Genomic DNA, 19,152 nt, shown 5'->3' with positions numbered 1-19,152 from the left:
AAATACCTAGTGGAACAAATTATATAAAATGTCAAAACTGCCTTCTATTAACTCAGCCAGTTATTTCATTTATCATTTGGCCTTGTTCAGAAATTTTTTTGCTATTCTGTATATCACAAACATCAAACATGAGCATTTTCATATGAAGAAAAAGGATTATTCATGAAACCACAAGTCTATTAAGTACAGCTTGTATTTTTAAAAGAATATGCTAAATTCAACATGTTCAACCAGTTATTTTAAAGATCATTTTTATATCTAATTATAATTTTATATTTAATCTTGTTAGATTTGGCTCATTGTTCCTATTTATTTAGGTCTTTTCCCGATTTATATGACTCAGAAATGTGATGACCAAGCTCTCTATACTGTCATACAAATCACTTCTAAATACTGAAGATCTCCCTTTAGTTGAACGATAACTGATTACTTCATATTTTGGGGCACAACTCTCAACCCATGACAAATCCAAACAGTTTTGCTTGTCATTTGGTACTAGTCCATGACAAATTTTTTGCTGATTCACAAACATTTTAATATCTAGTGTCCTTATCTCTTAACACCTATAAATATAAAAAAAAAACAAACCATCTTGTTTTTCCTTTCTCCAGTATAACTGAGAATTATTGGCCTGAGAGTGAGGATGAAGTAATTTACAGTTTAAAGGAAAAAAGAATTCTGCAGTGTAGTTAGGAATACTGATCTAGCCTGTATTTTTCCATTTTGTCCACAAAGAAACTGACGAGGAATGTCAAACATCTTGCTGAAACCCAAATGTAAAACAATAGCCAATGCCTCTTTTCCATTTTCTGTCCTCTTATATTAGCTAACGATCTAGCTAGAGTCCAGAGAAGACATTTAAGAACAAACCATGCTATAAATTGGGAGAGAAGATAAAAAAGAACCAACTCTACTGAGTACCAATTCTCACCCCTGTCAGCTGAAGTAGAGGTCCAACGAGCCTGACTCTCACCAGGACTATTACAATACACACGAATACACCCCAGAAGTCCAGGAATGATTGGCCATATGTATTACACAACAATAATAACTATTACTTATTATGATGATTACTACCAAGGATAATAATAATAAGAAGAAAGGGAATAAGCATTTATAAAGTGCCTCCTGCCAGGCACTTTGTAAGTATTATTTCACTATTAATTCACTACAACCTTGGGAGGAAGGTGTTATGATCCCCAAATTACAGTTGAGGAAACTGAGGCAGACAGCGGACAAGTGACTTGCCAAGGGTCACACGAGTAGTAATCCTAGTAGTATAATGGTACTTATAAGTTACGTTAAAAAAAAAAATTTATCCCTGTGGGTCTTTCGTGTTCAGCATTTCTTCTATGTGGTTCGCAGTTTTAAAAATAAAAATCCAGCAGTACAGTTTGTCTTACATATCTACATTGTACATTACATACCTGTAATGGTAATGTAAATATGAAGATCTTTCCTGAATGAAAGGTTTGGTTCTACCAATAGAACAAAATTGGGAGCTAAGGTATGGGTAAAATGGAAACCGGACGATGTTCCAAAGGCTGCAGAAATTGTAGCACGTGGGAAAGATAGTACCATAACTTTTGTTTATTCAGGCGAAGATGATTACCAAATTGTACCCTCGACTCATGTATTCTACTGTGAATGAGACTATGATAGTTGGTTCATGGACTCCAGAAATACCCTACTTCTGGTTATGGTTTCATTGTTCCTTTTTGGCTTTTTGTCTGTTAAATTTGTTTGCTAGATTTGCTTCCTGCAGGCTTAATCCCATCCACCTGTGGATGCCTGACTGCTTAAGCTGGATATCACCCCGGACCTGTCTACGACCGTAATGTGTCACCCCTGGACCTGGCATCGACCAAATTCTGGATGCCAGCTAAAGAACTGACCTCACAAATAGGACTCCAATTTTGGCAGGAAGAAGCTATGGGGGACGAGACCTTTGAGCCCCCTTTGTTTGAGGGGGGAATGATGACATTGTTTTATACGCTTATTTTGTGTCACCCCTATACTGTTGTAAAGTTCTGTTGACGCCAATTGCCCCACTGACCTATGCAATGGATGAGAAAGATCTTGGGGCTGAATGTAATGGTAACATAAATTTCAAGATCTTTCCCACCCCTCAATAGGCCTAAGTCACATGTGGTGGGAGGAGCTTGCTGAATGAGTGGAACTGGCAGGGTAGAGCAGGAAATGCTCAGAGCAAGCTAGAACCGTGGGAGGAGAAGGACACAGGCCAGGAGTGTTTGTGGGAAGGCCCCAGCAGGGGGCGGAGTCATTCCCTGCTGTGATATGGTGTACTACCTTCTTTGCGGCTATGGTGGATTGGACCTACTGGTCTTGGGATTTGGTCCTCTGGTGTCTGAACAAATGCTTTACCTCTTCTACCTTCTATATGGAGAGTCTCTTATGTTGTGCGATACAGACCCACACAGGCATATTCACCATTACTGTCGCTGCTGTGATCATTGCCTTGCTGACACAACACCTCATTTCTTTCTTCTGGGGAGATCCTTGACATAAGCCAGATCTAAACTTTCAGGCATTTTCCCAAGGGGTGCAGGGCGAGAGCATGACAGTCTAACCTTCTCTCTGAAGGCCTGGATCCCAAAGACTAAATCCAGACCACAAGCATGAGCCAAGGGTCAGACGCTCCCTCAGAGGTAGAAGTGGGCACCCTAGCATCCCTTGGCCCAGCAACAGTTCTGTGCTGTTATACTTGGAGGAGGTTTTCACTCGCCTGGGATTAAAGGCCTCCTTCCTCCTGCCTATCACTAATGTCTCTGAAAATTTCTGTTCCTCTACCCCCTCTTCTCTATCTGGAGAGGTAGAAGTGGAAAGAAGCAGTGGGGGCTGTGAAAGCGCTAGGGTTGCAGCAGCCGCCGGGGATTAGAGGTCCTAGAGCTGCCATCCCTATCAGCCTTGTCCATACTCCACCTTTTCAGCTGCTCTGCCTCTCATCCCGAGTCCTCCAGTCAGAGACCATCCCCCCTGTCCAAGAGCTACCCAATGCCTACCCCTTACTTCCCACTCCACAGCTACCATGGGCCACTCACATTCTCATCCATACCCACCCAGCTCAGCCCAGCCTCTCCTCAATCCCCAGTTTCTTCTGCCTGGCCTTCTAGCCAGTTTATTGGCACCTACAATGCACCAGGCACTGGTCATACAAATAAAGGCAAAAACAATGACTGCCCTCAGAGAGCTCTGTCTAAAGGGGGTGACAACATGGCAGCAACTCTGTACAAACAAGATGTTTACAGGTTATATTGGGGGTAGTCTCAGAGGGAAGGTCCTTAACAGGACTAAGATAGAGGAGGCTTGGGAAAGGGCTCTTGCAGAAGGTGGGACTTTAGGTGAGATATGAAGGAAGCCACAGGAGTCAGAGATGAGGAGGGAAGCAGCCAGGGAAAATGCTTTAAGTCAGGAGATGGAGAGTCCAGTATGTGGAAGGGCATGGAGGCCAGGATCACTCTATTGCAGGATAAGGTATAAGAAAACTGGTAGGGTAAGAAGAGGTGAGGTAATACAGGGATTTAAAAGCCAAACAGAGATTTTATATTTGATTATGGGGGTAAAAGGCAACCAAAGGACTTTATTGAATAGGGAGATGACAGGGTCAGACCTTTATTTTAAGAAGACCTAATTGACAGCAAAGTAGAGGACGGCTTAGAATGGGGAGAGACTTGAGACAGGAAGACCACCCAAAAGGCTATTGTAACAGGCCAGGTGTCAAATAATAAGGGCCTGCACTAGGGCGGCTCTAGTATTAGAAAAGGAGCATATGGAAGAAATGTTCCATAGGCACGTGACAGGACTCGACAAAAGACTGAATGTTGAGAGTAAGAGTAGGAGGTAAGGATGACACCCAGCTTGTGAGTCAGGGTGACTGGAGAGACGAGGGTGTCCTGAACAGTAACAGGGAAGCTGGGAAGCGGGGAAGAGGTTTCGAGGGCTTTGGACATGATGAATTTAAGATGTCCACGGGGCATACATACTATTGGAGATGTCGAAGCTGTAGGTTAGGAAAGAGGGAAGTGCTGAGATGTGAGTAGATCTGAGAGTCACTTGAATAGAAAAGATAATTGAAACCATGGGAACTGATGAGATCACCAAGTTAAACAGGAAAGAGAAAAAAAGAAGAGAGTGAAGGGCAGAGCCCAAGTCCTCTGAAAACCTTGCTCTACTGCTAAATTTCCCTTCATCCTAAGTCGCTAGGCACAGAGGACTTGGGCATCAGGAAGACTTGAGTTCAAATCCTGCCTGAGACGCTTACTTCCTATGTGACCATGAGCAAGTCACTAAATCTCTTAGTCTCAGTTTCTTCATCTGTAAAAAAGGGAATAATATTAATAATATTAGCATTTATTTTACAAGGTTGTTGTGAGGATCAAATGAGAAAACACGTAAAGCACTTTTGTAAACTTCACACATCATACAAATGCTAACAATTATTATTATTATTAGACCTCATCCTGTCACACTCATGAGACTCACCTCTGCTTTGGAATACACTGGATTCTTGGCCACTTTTCCTATCGTGTTCTCCAAGTCACAATTACTTGTTGAAATGTTTTTTCCTTGTTTTTGTCTCAAAGACAATTTGTTAGCATTCCACTTTTGAGGGCTTCTGTCCACATCAATCTTTTCCCTTAACTTTCTGCAACCCACGGTATATTTAAAGACAGCTGGCTTTCTCCTCTCGGCTACCTCAGACTCTACCAGGAGGGCCACCTTTCTCCGGATGTTCATGCCTTCTACTCTACCCATCCGTTCTTTAATCAAAACTAAGTGCTACCTAACGGTTTTTCTGATTCTTCAGCCTAAGTGATGAAACTGCCAGCAAACAAAGCCTAAAACCGATCATAGTCTTGACAAGGTGGAAGGTTCTGGAGAGAGAAAAGTAAAACTCAGAGCGCAGAAGAACCCTACAGAGAACCGAGGTGGCTCATGCGTGTGTGTTCATGACTCTGCATTCATTAAATTAATGTTAAACTATGATCGATAACAACAGTGAAACTTTAATTTCACAAGCTGTTCTCTATTCTCTCCAAGAAGTTAAACTATTTCCTCCATTATCTGATAACAAAGCAAAGAGCTGACAAAAATACAGAACCAACAAAAAGAAAATAGAAAAAAAGACCTTTCCCACCTTACCTTATGTGTTATCCACTCTCGACCATACTGATAGACATTATTAGCTGCAGAATTGAGAGCTCTTTGAACTACCTGAGCTTCAGGAAGCCAACTGAGGTTTAAAAAAAAAGGAAAGATTAAAGTAAATTTTTAGTAAACAGCAGATAATGAACACAGAGTCATGAATATACACCCATAAGCTGCCTCAGTGGTGGAAATGAAGCTGTGTCCATTCTAACCCTGTCTCTTGTATCTGGCCTAAGTTCTCTGTAGGGCCCTTTCTTCTGCACTCTAGGTTTTACTCTTCTCCTTCTAAAACCTTCCACCTTACTCATCTTAGATTTCTCTAAGGTCACCTAGACTTGTTTAGTTTTATTTACTGAGATAGATTAAGGAGATATAAATTCTGCCAGAGGATTCATTTAGAATAATAATCATATGGGGGAGGAAAGAATATAAAATACTGAATTTTTAATTTTTTTTCCTTTTTCTTAAGAGACAGCAAGATGACGCAGTGGAGAGAGTGCTGAGCCTAGAATCAAGTAGCCTTGAGTTCAATCTAGCCTCAGACATCACCAGACATGTGACCTGGGCAAGTCATTTAACCTGTTTGCCTCAGTTTCCTCAACTGTATGGGATAATAATAGTACCTAGTTCAGCAGGTTGTTGTGAAGATCAAAGGAAGTAGTACTGGTACAAGGCATGTGCTACATAAAGCTAGCTACTACTCAAAAAAATTAGAAATCTTAGATTATGAAATTTTTAATAATGAAGATAAGGTATCCACAAACTGCTAAGCAATCTTTACTCTCCCAAATAATTAAAAGTAAAATCTTTTGTACACAACACTGACTATGATATCGGAGCATTACAATTACCCTACGCTAACTGACAAGTACAACACACTCCAAAATGCGACAGAAAATGCCCTGTGTCTGCAGGTCACCAACATTTGGATTCAATGCCTTTTCTTTAATTAGTGGCTCTTTCTGTTGATGCCTGGGGCAGATGTTGATGGACATGTTCTCATTCTTCTAAAAGAACCCGGAATAGGGTAAACGAAGGAGGCAGCAGCTAAGGAGATTTAATTCCAAAGGTAAGTAAGAGGAATCTTGAAAGAAAGTGACTGTGTTAACCTGGAGTTCATTGTTTTTATTCTGTGAGGGGCTAGGGGAGAGAGGAAGGACTGGATCTGTGATTTCATCAGTATTAAGAAAACCCCCTCTACCAATACATACTGGCACAAGTTCTGCAACCTACAGTCCCAGGGGGAGTAATTTACCCAGGGTCACCAAACCCACAAGTAGTCAGAGGCACAACTTAAACCCAGGTGTTGAGAACACTGAACGTACCCTCCAGTCACTATGCCTCTCCTGCTCCATTATAAAATCTGGTGAAATAATTGTATTGACAGCACACAGTGGATGGAGGGCCAGCTTTGGAGTGAAGAATATCTGGGTTTTAGTTCCACCTTTAACACATACTATCTCCATGTGACCTTGGGCAAGTCACTGAACCTCCAAGTGCTCTAGGCTCTAAGCATGAAGTTGCAAAGAAGGTGCCAATCCGTCCTAGTAGAAGGTGAAATCATAGGTCCAGGAACTGTCTCCATCCCTTCTGGACAAAGTGAAAACATGCTGAGAGGTCTTGAATAACTATTAGTTTTAGAATGGGTCACTCTTCACAAAGGAAGTGAAGACTTCCAAGGTCTTTGATATTTGGGGGAGGGTATTTTTTGTCACTAAATCAGCATTCCTACATGAAATGTAGCCTATTCTACTCAGTTTTTTAAAAATTACAGTCTCTACATCAAAGGAGGAATGCTGAGCCTCACTGTCCACTTCTACTACTCTGGTCAAACCTCAGACTTCAGGAAGGTGGCCTTACTTCGCCCATTCTGGGTGGTTGGCGACAGTCTCATTGATTAAGTTACTTGTGACCTGAATCATGTGGACGCTCTCTTGATGCACCTGAGTTAAAAAAGAAAGACTTTGAATGAAAAGCAAATAATGTTTAAACCTTTTTTTAAGATTAACGACTACTACAAAAAACACTTTAACTTAAAATTGAGCTCGTATCAACCACTGAACAAATGAAGGCGGTGTGGCACGAGACAGAGGGCTAGTCGTGGGAGTCTGGAAGACCTTGAGTCAAAGCCTGCCTTTGACACATTTGGGTGTGACAGCTAAGGCGAGTCATTTAATGTCTCAGTGCCCTGGCAGCTCCCCAGGATTCAAGATTACAGAGAAGTTTTCTACCTGCATAGCAAAGGAAGCTTTGCTTTATCTTGAATATGTCCTGTCTAGCCTTGTTGCTGGCAGAGCTGAGGAGTGTTCTGTTAATGTGAACAATCATTTAATAATATTTTCTAAACGTAAGCTGCAACCTAGTAGCTCTCTCCCTTTAGAGGGGTGAGACAGGGATTCATGTGCCAAGGGGAAGCCTCCGAGAACAATGAAGAAGCTGGACCTAGTGGCAAGACCAGCCCACTAGTCTTAGGGGAGCTTGTGTCTCTTTTTAGCTCCATCAATGAGAAGGGAATGCCACACGGGTCGGCTGCTTGTGGGAGCCCTTTCTGCAGGGATCAGCATGGGAAAAAGGCTAGACCAAAGCCGAGTCTAACTGGACCTTGAGCCTGGATGACTAAAGACAGAAGGAAACAGAAAGCTGTCTCACCAGTATAAGAAAAGTCAGAAAGCATTTAAAGCTATTAAAAATGTGATAATAATGAAGGTATTTAATGTATTAATAAATAAATTCAACTCAAACATTTACTAAGTGTCTACTACTGTGCATTGATTACTTTTCTGGTTCAAACCAAAATAACATTCAGGAGTATGTTGACAGCAGTATTTGTGCTGTCATAAATAGTACAGCCAGCCATGTCTTCTGAGGCTAATTCTAAATAACATCATAAGTACTATACTTTATCCCAAATAAAATCTTAAGTACTATACCTTTGCTGTAAGGAGCAGGGCCAGTAGAAGTGTTCCTATTACTAGCAAAAATATGATGAAAATGCTGATTATTTTATCTAGCATTTTCTCCAACCACAAGATCATCTATGCAAAAAAAGGGTAGAAAACAGGATTTACAAAATGATCTTCCATCAAATTTTGCTTATTTATTCAAACGCAAGATAGGCTGGATTCTTGGCATTACAAAAAATGGCATTTGAAAAAATGTTAAAACATAAGCAATTCTGCATATTATATTACATATATACACCATAGAACTTAGATTATAAATCCTTCTGGAAATTCTCATATAAAAATGGCATCCAATTTAAACAGCATGTATATTTATTTGTCTTGAGTTTGTATTATGAAGAATTTGGAAAGTATTCACAAAAAAAATCTGGGAAAGTAGACTGGTACATTTAATTTTCAAAATTTAGCTTTTTATTAATACCTGTCAATATGCATAACACAGGTAATTTAAAAATAAACTTGAATCATTGCCAAGTTTTACTAAAGTTTAATTTAAAGAAAATTATTTTAAAGAAATAGTCATAGTACTAAAATCACATCTAGCCACTGAAGAGTACAGAAGCATTATCTACAGCACCTGTAATACAATTGTCTTACACTAATACAAAGAAAATAAAAGCAACAGGTTCAATGTGAAAATAACTTTTTTTAGATCTCATAAAAAACAAGTAGGGAAATCTGATTTATTAAAAGCTAAGAAATTAATATGTTAAAATGACCGAAAAATATTTATGAAAAAAGGCATTCACAAACTAATTGATCTTTCTTTTGGGTTAACTACTTTCTCCCTGAATGCTACTCAATGTAAAAAGCAAAAAATACCTTTATTTTCTCAAGTTTGCACAATAATACGCATTATTTGTTAAATGGGTCTAAAAAACATGGCAATGTCTTCTACACATGAAATTTCTGCTGTTATCTTGCCCACCTTTTTTTACACACCAAGATCCTGGCTATAAAGGTTATTTCAATACTACCATTTTACTAGTGGTCACTGCGGAAAAGTAACACATTGCAGAGAAGTTCCCTTCAGGGACTGATTTACTGAGTAATTTTGCAAGTGAAATATATATTTTCCTTCCTGAACAAAGATATTTAATATTTGAGAAAGATAATTGTGCACAGAGAAAATGGAGTTATTTTTCCTTTATTACTGATCATTCTGAGGAGAAAGACTGCATGCTTCAGAATTCTAAACTGCTTTACTATTTACAAGTGAACCAGAGCAATTCCATTAGTAGTAACAGCAATGCTCTGTTTCTATAGACTTGTTATATTAGTAATATTTAAATCTGGTTTACTGACATGTATTTTGCCAGAAGTGCCTATATGCATACCACCTGAATTACAGAAACAAAATAATGACGAAAAAGTATTGTGAAAAGTTTTTCTAAAAATTTTTACCATGGAAAACCAGTAAAAAACCCAAAACTTTAATTTTATTAAGTTATTGACTAACTGGTTTCTAAGCTACCTTGCCCCATTTCTTCCATGTAACTATATACATAATTGAGGCTACTGTCACTAGATCAAAACTAGATTTATCCTAGGGAATAAAGTTTATCTTTAAATATATTTTATTAAGGTTAATGACATTAAATCATAAAGATTAATTTTCAGTGCATGCTGTCAAAACACCCAAGACAAAAGCAACTGTAGGGTAATACACAGACATTTAAGATATGGAAGGTCTTTTTAATATATATCAAATTTTGAAATTAATAAAAAAGGAAGCTATACAAATTTATGTAAAATTAAGCATTCTGAGATGAAGGATACTAATGCTATATGTCTACTCAACAAAACAAGTACATTTTTAAAATTTAAAATACAGTATGTTATATATTTCTAGACAGTATTTTTAAAAATAAATTCCTTGGGAATTATAAATACTGATCTATATATCTATAACAGAAAATAAATGATCTATGAACAGTATATATCTTAATTACAGTTAGTTTAAAATGTACACATTTAGAACATTGATAAAAACTCAATTTTTTTTTATGATATCCACCATAGTCAACCTTAGCATTTAGACTAGGGATGGGGAAATTTTTTTTCTCTCAAGGGCCACTACCCCCTAGAAAGAAGTCAACTAAGAGCTAGCAAGATAAAAAAGTAACTTAATTTGAGGTACTGTTGTTTTTAAGATTTAGAAAACATTTGTTTTCAAATAACTTCAAAACTTAGGAACATAAAACTCTATTCATTAAGTTTGTGATCAATAAGTTGTTCTTAGGCCACAGGATAGCTAAGGGCCAGAAATGGAAAACTGAAGGAAGGGGAGGGTCAGATAGACAACAAGCAAAGAGAATCAAAGGAACAAAAACTAAATTGTACAGAACAAATCAGAGAAGGTAAGAAATGAAAAGAACCTTTAGAAAAGGACACAAAAAGACTGCTTCAGAAAAACCTGACAAGACATATACTGATGCAGAACCAGGAAAACAAGTTGTGTTATAATGACAACATTGTGAAAATAAACAATTTGGAAAGACTTAAGATCTCTGATCAATGCAATGAATGCTATTCATCTCCTGAGGAGGAAATCATATTACCTCTAAGGTCCTAAATTCTGCAATTCTATGCAAAGGTAATGATTTTGCCCACGGTGAACAAGGTGTGGCACCCAGCAACAAGTATTCATTCGATAAGCATCTGCTATGTGCCAGGCTTATACACCTCAGAAATGTCTAATTCGTTCATTTTTATAGAGCAAGAAACTGAGCCTCTGAGAGATTAAAACAACTTGGGTGCCAAAGTAAAAAAGCCACATTTGGAGTCAGGGCCCTGGGTTCTGTGAGTTAGAGCTTTTCTAGTGAGTTTGTGCTACATGGGCTTTGGAAAAATCAACTTCACCTTTTGTCTATGTGGATCCTACTGGAGGTAACAAATTGTGGGGAAACAAAACAAAGTTGGGGGAAAATGGAGAAGAAAAACTAACCAGGAAAAAGTGGGTTGAATGTGAGTGAAAACTACAGATTATGTTAACATAATGGGAACATATACTGGGTAGATTATATTTAGTTCTGCCTGGGTCCAATTAGACAAAAAATCCTTTTTATCCTTACAGCCTAATACTGCTTTTGTTAAGCATGGCACATTTAGCTGCTCCTCTTGGATGTCACTATCCATTATTTCAGGCAGAGGATGATTTTGTTCTATAAATTAGCTTCCTGGTAAGACTTCTGAAACTTTACACTACAGTTTTAAAAAAGGATAACTTGGCAGCTACTCAGAAGTAACCACAAAGAGTAGGCCAGAATGTCACAACTAGTCAAGGTGACTTAACTCATCTGAACTGTGACCTCCCTTCAAGACCACACAACTGTCCGACCAATTAAAGGAAAGAGAAATCCTTTGCTTTACAGTCCTAGAAACAACTTCTTTTCACATTATACCATAAAGGCAACAGTTACTTTTTAAAGATACCATTTAGCTACATACAAATAGGTGGAGGATTTCCTACAACTTTTAGTAAAAATGCAACTTTAATGTTTACTTGAATTGGGAAAGACAAAGATTGCTATTTTGGGCAGAGGAGGAAAATACAACCCTACAGATTTCAGGCATGGGTCAACACTGCCAGAATTAATTATCATTTAAATATTTTTATTGCCTACCCAAAGTTCAGAAGTTCAGGTGTTCGTGGAATCCTCACTTTCCCTTTACTTTTAAAACCAAGTATACTTTTATCTTACAGTGAAAGAAATGTTTTCAGTGAGTAACATGCCCATCTTGGAACCTGACAGAGTATTTGCAAAAAGTGTGTTTGTTACAGTTAAGCTGTGTTTATCAAGAGTATTACCTCTTGGTATCTGTTCAGGGATTGGATAAAATTAAATTCTGCATTACCAACTGCCTGTTGGCCATTTCAAATGGTGTATCTCAACTTCAACATGTTCAAAGCATCTCATCATTTCTCTCCAAGCACAACCCCAGGGAATCTATCACTCTAACTCAATTGGCCCTTCTTCTAAAACTCTCTATTTCTCTCAAAGGTATCACTCTTGAAGATAAAATGGTACTTTCTAGTGACCCAGGTTTGCAACCTTGGTATCATCTTTGAATCCTCATTCTCCCTTAGCCTACATAATTAATCAATAAGCAAACATTTATTAAATTCCTACAATGTGCCCAGAGCTGTGCTAAGCATATAAAGAAATGTAAAAAGACGATCCCTGCTCTCAAAGAGATTGCAGTCTAATGGAGGAAGACGTGTAAACAACCAGGAACAAACACGGCGAATACAGGATAAAAGACAGTAAAATTAAGAAGAATGAGAAAAGGTTTATTGCCAAATGTGGACTTTTAGCTGAGACTTGAAAGAAGCCAGGGAAGCCAGGAGGCAGAAATGAGGAAGGAGAGAATTCCAGGCAAAGGGAATAGCCAGGGAAAATGCCTTGAGTTGGGAGATGTCCAGTGTGAGGAATAGGAAGGAGGCCAGGGTCACTGGATTGCAGAGTATGTGGAACGAAGTAAAAGACTGGAAAGGTAGGAAAGGACCCTAAAAAGGGTTTTTAAGCTATAAAGGCTTTAAAAGACAAATAGAAAATTTTATATTTGATCCTGGAGGTAATAGGGAGCTACACAAAAGGGACTGGGGTGATGTCATGTACAAATATAAACACATACAGAATAAATACAAGATAATCAGGGTGGGGGAAGGTGGTTCTGGCAATTGGAGGTCTCAAGAAAGGCCTGTAGAAAGTAGAGTATTGAGCTTTGCCTTGAAGGGAAGAGAGAGATTCTTTGAAGTGAGAGTGAGGCATTCCAAGCATAGTGGACTGAGAGTGAAGAGGTACAGAGAGGGGAAGGAGGCTCCTGTGTAAGAAGAAACAGAGAAAAGGCCAGTCTAGCTGAACAGCAGACTGTGGGTATGGAAATAGCCAATGATGAGGCTGGAAAGAGAGGTTGTGAGGGTCTTTAAAAGCTAAACAATGATTTATGGTAAATGAATGTATGGGATATTATCATGCCACAAGAAATGATGAAAGGGATGGTTTCAGAGAAAACTGGAGAGACTTGTATGAACTGAGACAGTGAAATGAACAGAACCAGAAGGTAAAGACAAACAACTGTCCTCTTGCCTTTGCACTGGCCTGTCCTCATGCCTGGAATGCATTTACTTTTTGATTCCTTAATGTCTTTCAAGATTCAGCTGAAACATCACCTTCTATATGATGCCGCCTTTCCTGATGCCCTCCAGATATTAGATGCCCCTCTTCACAACTTCTGTCTGTTTTATGGGGGGAGAATTACTGACTCTGGAACTAAAGGACCTGGATTCAAATCCTGTCTCTGATGCTAATTACCTGTTTGACCTTGGGCAAATCATTTGACTCCCTGGGCCTCAGTTTCCTTAACTGTGACATGAGGAGACTGGACTAGATAGCCTCCAAGGAACTTTCTGAAACTAAATAGATGATCCTGTGACATATATAGGTTCCTGTTGCCTCCCTAACGGACTGTACACTCCTGAAGGGCAGAAACTCTTAAATTTTTGTCTTTGTATACCCAGGGCTTGGCATAATGCCTGGCACACAGTAGGCACTTAATAAAGCAATTATTTTATTAAGAAATTAACACCAACAGAAGGGCCAGTGTGGTTTGTTTCCTTTTCAGTAAACATTTAATCTTAGTATTCCCAATTTGTGAACCATTATGCAGATGCGAGCTCCCGGCTGGCCATAACAAAGCAAGGAATTTTTAAGCTCTTTAGGGATGGGGTTTCATTACATCTCTAATTTTAAATAAGTTATCATGAACACTATGGCAAATTTAGTATTTTATGACCTTCCATAGCTTATACAAAAAACTATGATGAGAGTTGGGAATTCTGAAGGAAACAGACTTGAAAAGCAAGGTTAGGAAAAAAAACCCCAATGAGTTATTAGTAGCAACCAATATGTTTGTTTATTTACCTTCTTATTAAGCCAATGCCAGAGCTTGGAGATTGGGGGGGAGGGGGGGGAATGAGAAGAGAAGAACAGTAGAAGATTATTAGAGAATGCAATGAAGGGAAAAGATAAAGAAATTTGTCTAAAACATGAGAATAAAACCGTTCCTGAACAGAAAGAAACTAAGAAAGAATAAAAAAAAGAGTTGAGAAATTTGCAGTTCAGTATCTTCATGCCCTAAAATCCACCATATTCCACTAAATGAATATTGATGGTAAGATTTGGCTAGTAAAATTACATTTGTGAAAGTCATTTTTATAAGCAGTAGATCAAATTAATCTGAGAAATTTATGAACTGATGTTTACATGCTGTTTTTAAAGCATTTTTCTACGAGCATAGATATGCTTTCACCTCCTATTCTATGTCATGAATAACTTCATGCAATTAAAAAACCTAAACAGGAGACAAACCTAGATAATGCTACTTGGTTCCCATAGGGCTGAGTGGGTGGTGGGGTGGGAAGGCATTTCAGGCATGCTTTTATAAAAAGTATGCAAATGAGCATAATATAAGCTTAATTAATTTAAAATGTTATGATGCCTATAGTATAAAACTTTTAAAAAAACACCCTGAAGAGGTGAAGAAGGAAATCTGGACATTGCTAAGTTAGCTTTAAATTTGAAGTCAGGGGTCCTGAGTTTCAATGCCAGCTCCTCAGGTGAAATCTACATGAAAAATATCATGTAAAGTAAAGTAAATAAATGAATAGTGAATGGCTTGATAATCAAATATGTTAAGAGTTTTCAGTGTTGACTGAACTGAAAGTCATTTTAATCTTAATGCAATTCACTAAATGAAAAGAGTTTACTTAATTATGCATTTGACACTGAAGAAAAACATTAAAACTAGATAAATTTGTTTTAAAAAAGATAATTTAAATTTCTATTGTATTTGGTGACAGTTTTCCTCCTGATAAAATGAAAATAACTCAAAAATATCCATAATTAATTAATTTATATACAGCTTAACTGCTAATTATCTGAATATCTGTTCTGATTTAAAAGACAATAATGAACTCCTTTAACTTTCTGTTGTAAATAAGAATTAATGTGAAAAATAAAATAATAATAATATAAACACAGTATTTTTTTTCCTGTTTACAAATGCTGGTTTTATAACAACTCTGGCAGGAAGGTGTTGTAAGTATTATCATCCTCACTTTACAAATGCATAAGATGAGGTTCAAAAATATTAAGAGTCAGGAAACTTGGTTGTAAGTCTCAGCTACGCCATCACCAACCTGGGAATCAAAAGTCAGCACTCTAAGCCTGTTTCTTCCATTTTGTTTGAAAGTAAAAAATAATTAGGGATTAGGATGAGACTATTTTCCACCCAGGAATATGAATCAACAACCTCTCCAGTGTCACAGAGTACAGAAAGGAATCAGGGCAAGTTATTTGACTCCTACTCCCATCCTCTTTCTACTACACTTGACATAGAATTAAATCTCCTTAAAATGTGCAATATGTAGCTTTAAAAATGAACCCTACACCTATTTCTGGGCTTTGAAGAACAGGTATTAAGATTCCATCATAGAAATGAGACTGAACTTTTGTAGGAAAGAAAATTAAATTAGGCCTTTTCTGGTTTGTGACTTTAAAAATGCTTCTCATGTAACCACAGGTTCCCCTGTAGTTAGGAATATTAAACATTCACATCACAACTCTATCTTGGTTTTGTTATTCCCTTGCAAAGGAGTCTCTCAACATACACCTAGAAGAAATTAAATGTGAAATCACTGACTACAAGAAGGAAAACATGGATTCATCACAGAACCCATTTATCAGTACTTCTTAAGTTGTCTTTCAAATAACAAAATACTTGTTATTTGAAATGTCTTAAAAACAATACACTATAGCAAAAAAAAAAAAAACAACACCCCCCCCCCCACACTTGAAATACTGTACCTTGCTATCAACTTTTAACATGAACTTTCCAAGCCCTATAATGGGCCATGGTGTGAGAGCTTCTTGCCGGTCCTTCAAAAACTTTTCCAGAACTTGCCACCATCCATAGCAACGTTTCTTTAAGAAGTTCACAACTCCAAAGTGTATAATGAGTTTTTTGAGTACCCAGACTGTAATCAATTTTAAAAAATAAAAAGGGCAAAGATTAAAAAAAAAAACCCTATACTCTTAACTTTTATCCTAGAGAGTCATGGAAAAGGAAATAACCACATTCATGTACTTAACAGAATCCACTAAAATCATTTCATGGCTTTCTAGAATGTTTTTAGTAGGAGAAATACCTTCTAGAACTACTCCAGATGAGAGGCTCTAAAGCTGGGATGTGTGAATGTTTTTTTTTAAAACTGTGATTACTACATGTAATTCTCTCTACCACATCTATGACAAGGAGTCTTCTGGGTTACAGTTAAAGGCTTTCAGGAACAGGGGAAGTCACCAGCTACCAAACTGGATTACTTCATATCCTATTAGATAGGAAGTTTTCTCTTTAATCAAACTATAAATCTATCTTTCTGAAACTTTTATTCATGGCTCCTACCTCTGGTCACAGGGCCACGTAAAAGAAATCTGTCCTTTGCCACATGACAGTCCCTCAAATATAAGAAGATAGCCATGACAGAGTGACGAGAAATAGATAAGAGCCAGAAAGCTAATCCTCAAAATGCTAAGCTCAGATATAATTAACTTGGTTTCTATGGTCATTAAGGTTGGATCTAGTTTTTATGGAACAATACTAAAATCCATTAATTTATTGAAGCCTTCTAAATATAGTGATACTTTTTTTCTTATATTACCTCAAGGTACTAAGTTACATGCATTTATTATTACGTGTTGTATGCAATTTTTTATTGAACAAATGAATGCTGAGTAAATGAACGGGTTATTTCCTATCTGCCCTGAATTTACACCATTCAAGATTTAAGAGCTGCCTTCTGGTTGCAACAGTCCAGAATTATATGAAAAACTTCATTTTCAAACATATCTCACAGCTTTCATCTTTCCAGAAGGAAGAATTATGGATCTTTTTATTTGCCCACAAACACCTCATTATTTTAGTTGCTCTTTTCTGGACCTTCTCCAGCTCCTTTATATGATGAGGTATTTAACAACTAAAACAGTACACCGTATTCTATATATGAATATGCCATGGTCTCATACTACTGCAGCATATTTTTAGTTTCATATTTGGTGCACTTTTTTTTTTAATAATTCCCTGTGTTCTATAATTTACTTTTAGGACTCAGCAGAGAAATATGTTGGTTATCCAAGTAGAGGCTTAGCAAGACTGAAGACGTATGGGCGAAAAGCAGTTCAACCCTTAAGGAAGCCATGTCATTTGGCTCTGGTAATCGTGCCTGTCCTAACTTGCTCCTTAAAACTAGTATGAGCCTGGTCCTCTGTGATCCTACACCAACACAAGGACTTTGATCTTCCTATTCCAGGTTTGGAATCTTGAGTTGGTTTTCCTGTACTGAACCTTGACTTTTGAGGGGAGGAATTCCAATAAAGTTTTTCCTGCTTGAGCTAGAAAGAGGCTCCAGATCATTCTAGATCCTAAGGCAAGTCTTATACCGTCTTCAGGATTGGTCCACCTCTGAAAAAGACCCTCCCAGTAACTACAATCCTTGGTGGGTTTCCTTTGGTCACAACCTCTGTTCCTCAGATCATTCCAAGATCCCTCTGATCACTCTGCAGTTTAGGGTGATGCCTAAGCACCCTCAAAGTGTGACTACTTAAAGCAGCAACTGTATCTTACCTGTTTGTGCTACCACATCACACTGCCTCCTGGGACCATTCAGGAAGATGATTTTAAAAATCACACCTTTTAAACCATATTCCAAGAAACCCCAAGTTCCAGATTCAACAAAGGGCTTTCTAAGGATTTCCTGAAATAACGTATGAGCATGATGTATGTTCCATCCCTGCTATGCCTCGTACCTTGTCCTTTAAAGGATCAAGGCATTAAACGTTTGACAGAAAGCCATCAAGCTACTAAGACAGAAAAGCCAGTAACATTGATATTTGTACTTAAGGATGTCTATGAAAAGGAATATAACTCAATGTATATATGTGTGAATACATTTAATTCAACACAATTCTCAGCTTTAAAAATCCATAAGCATAGTTCTTAAACTGAAATTGTTATTTTATCCAATGAAAAAGGATGTAACTTTAAAAGTGAATAAAGGTGAACTCTCACAACATATCAAATAAGGTTGTTTGTTCACTTTCCTTTTCCTTGTGCACAATATCACACTGCAGATAAGCACAAACAATCAGGCTTCTCTAGGATCCCTAACATCCTGCCAATTGACTCCTCAATTCCTTGATGACTCAAATACTACTTCAAACTCAAAAAAGTTCAACTGGAAATGGAAAACAGAGCAATAAACTATAAAATGACCTGCAATAGGCACTGGAAGCAGCTGGACAATCCACAAATTCAGCCAGATCTGGACTGTAACAATGGCCCAGACAAGGGTGACAAAGTAGACATCGCTGGTCTTCTTCTTTCTAAGAAATGCTCCAATCTCAGGCCTCTGTCTGCCCAAAGTGGGAGATGGGGAGGAGGTAGTGGAAGAAGAAGGATACAAACAAGGGGATTCTCCACCGTTTGTAGTTTCTATAAGAACAAAAAAAACCATATATTCAATTAATTTCTACTAACCACCATTACTGGGCAACTGTTCAAACTATTCCATTTTAAGTTTTGAAAAATACACATAATTCAAATAGTAAAATACAAATAATTCCGCTACATGCTATATTAATCAAAATTTCTACTAGGTATAGTAGGCTGGTATGGTATTAGCATTTACAAAAACTAAGCTTTTAACATTTGGTTTTATTTTCACTTGATTTGATATGTTTTGTCTTTTTGTTTGACAATCTGGCACTTGGATCTGGTTATGCCAATAACAATGAAACTTTAAGCAACTTATATTTTCCTGGATTTCGGTCTTCTCATTAGTAAAATAAAAAGGGTGTACAAAATGATTTTTAAGGTTCTGTGATTTTAGTAAATGATTTAAAGTATACAAATTATTATACCTATAAAATATTTCTTAATGGTTAAAAGTCTGTCAATT

General features: G+C 37.6%; 1 protein-coding gene across 2 annotated transcripts in view; it reads right to left on the bottom strand.

Moving 5' to 3' along the window:
* Nucleotides 1-19,152, bottom strand: part of TMEM245 (transmembrane protein 245) — a 101,640-nt gene that overhangs the window by 61,080 nt on the left and 21,408 nt on the right. The window contains exons 5-10 of one of the 2 annotated variants that reach the window (XM_036737752.1): nt 18,468-18,686; nt 16,004-16,173; nt 14,060-14,083; nt 8,100-8,204; nt 7,030-7,112; nt 5,164-5,254 (exon numbers count right to left, since the gene is read on the bottom strand). In XM_036737752.1, coding sequence (XP_036593647.1) covers nt 5,164-5,254; nt 7,030-7,112; nt 8,100-8,204; nt 14,060-14,083; nt 16,004-16,173; nt 18,468-18,686 — 692 coding nt within the window. The remainder of the gene's footprint in view (nt 1-5,163; nt 5,255-7,029; nt 7,113-8,099; nt 8,205-14,059; nt 14,084-16,003; nt 16,174-18,467; nt 18,687-19,152) is intronic. The other variant, XM_036737753.1, reaches the window with a different exon arrangement.

Source organism: Trichosurus vulpecula, chromosome 9, assembly GCF_011100635.1.
Source record: "Trichosurus vulpecula isolate mTriVul1 chromosome 9, mTriVul1.pri, whole genome shotgun sequence".
In the NCBI taxonomy this organism is placed as follows: domain Eukaryota; kingdom Metazoa; phylum Chordata; class Mammalia; order Diprotodontia; family Phalangeridae; genus Trichosurus; species Trichosurus vulpecula.
The sequence above is the reverse complement of the archived record's forward strand: the minus strand, read 5'-3'. Positions and strand labels throughout refer to the sequence as shown.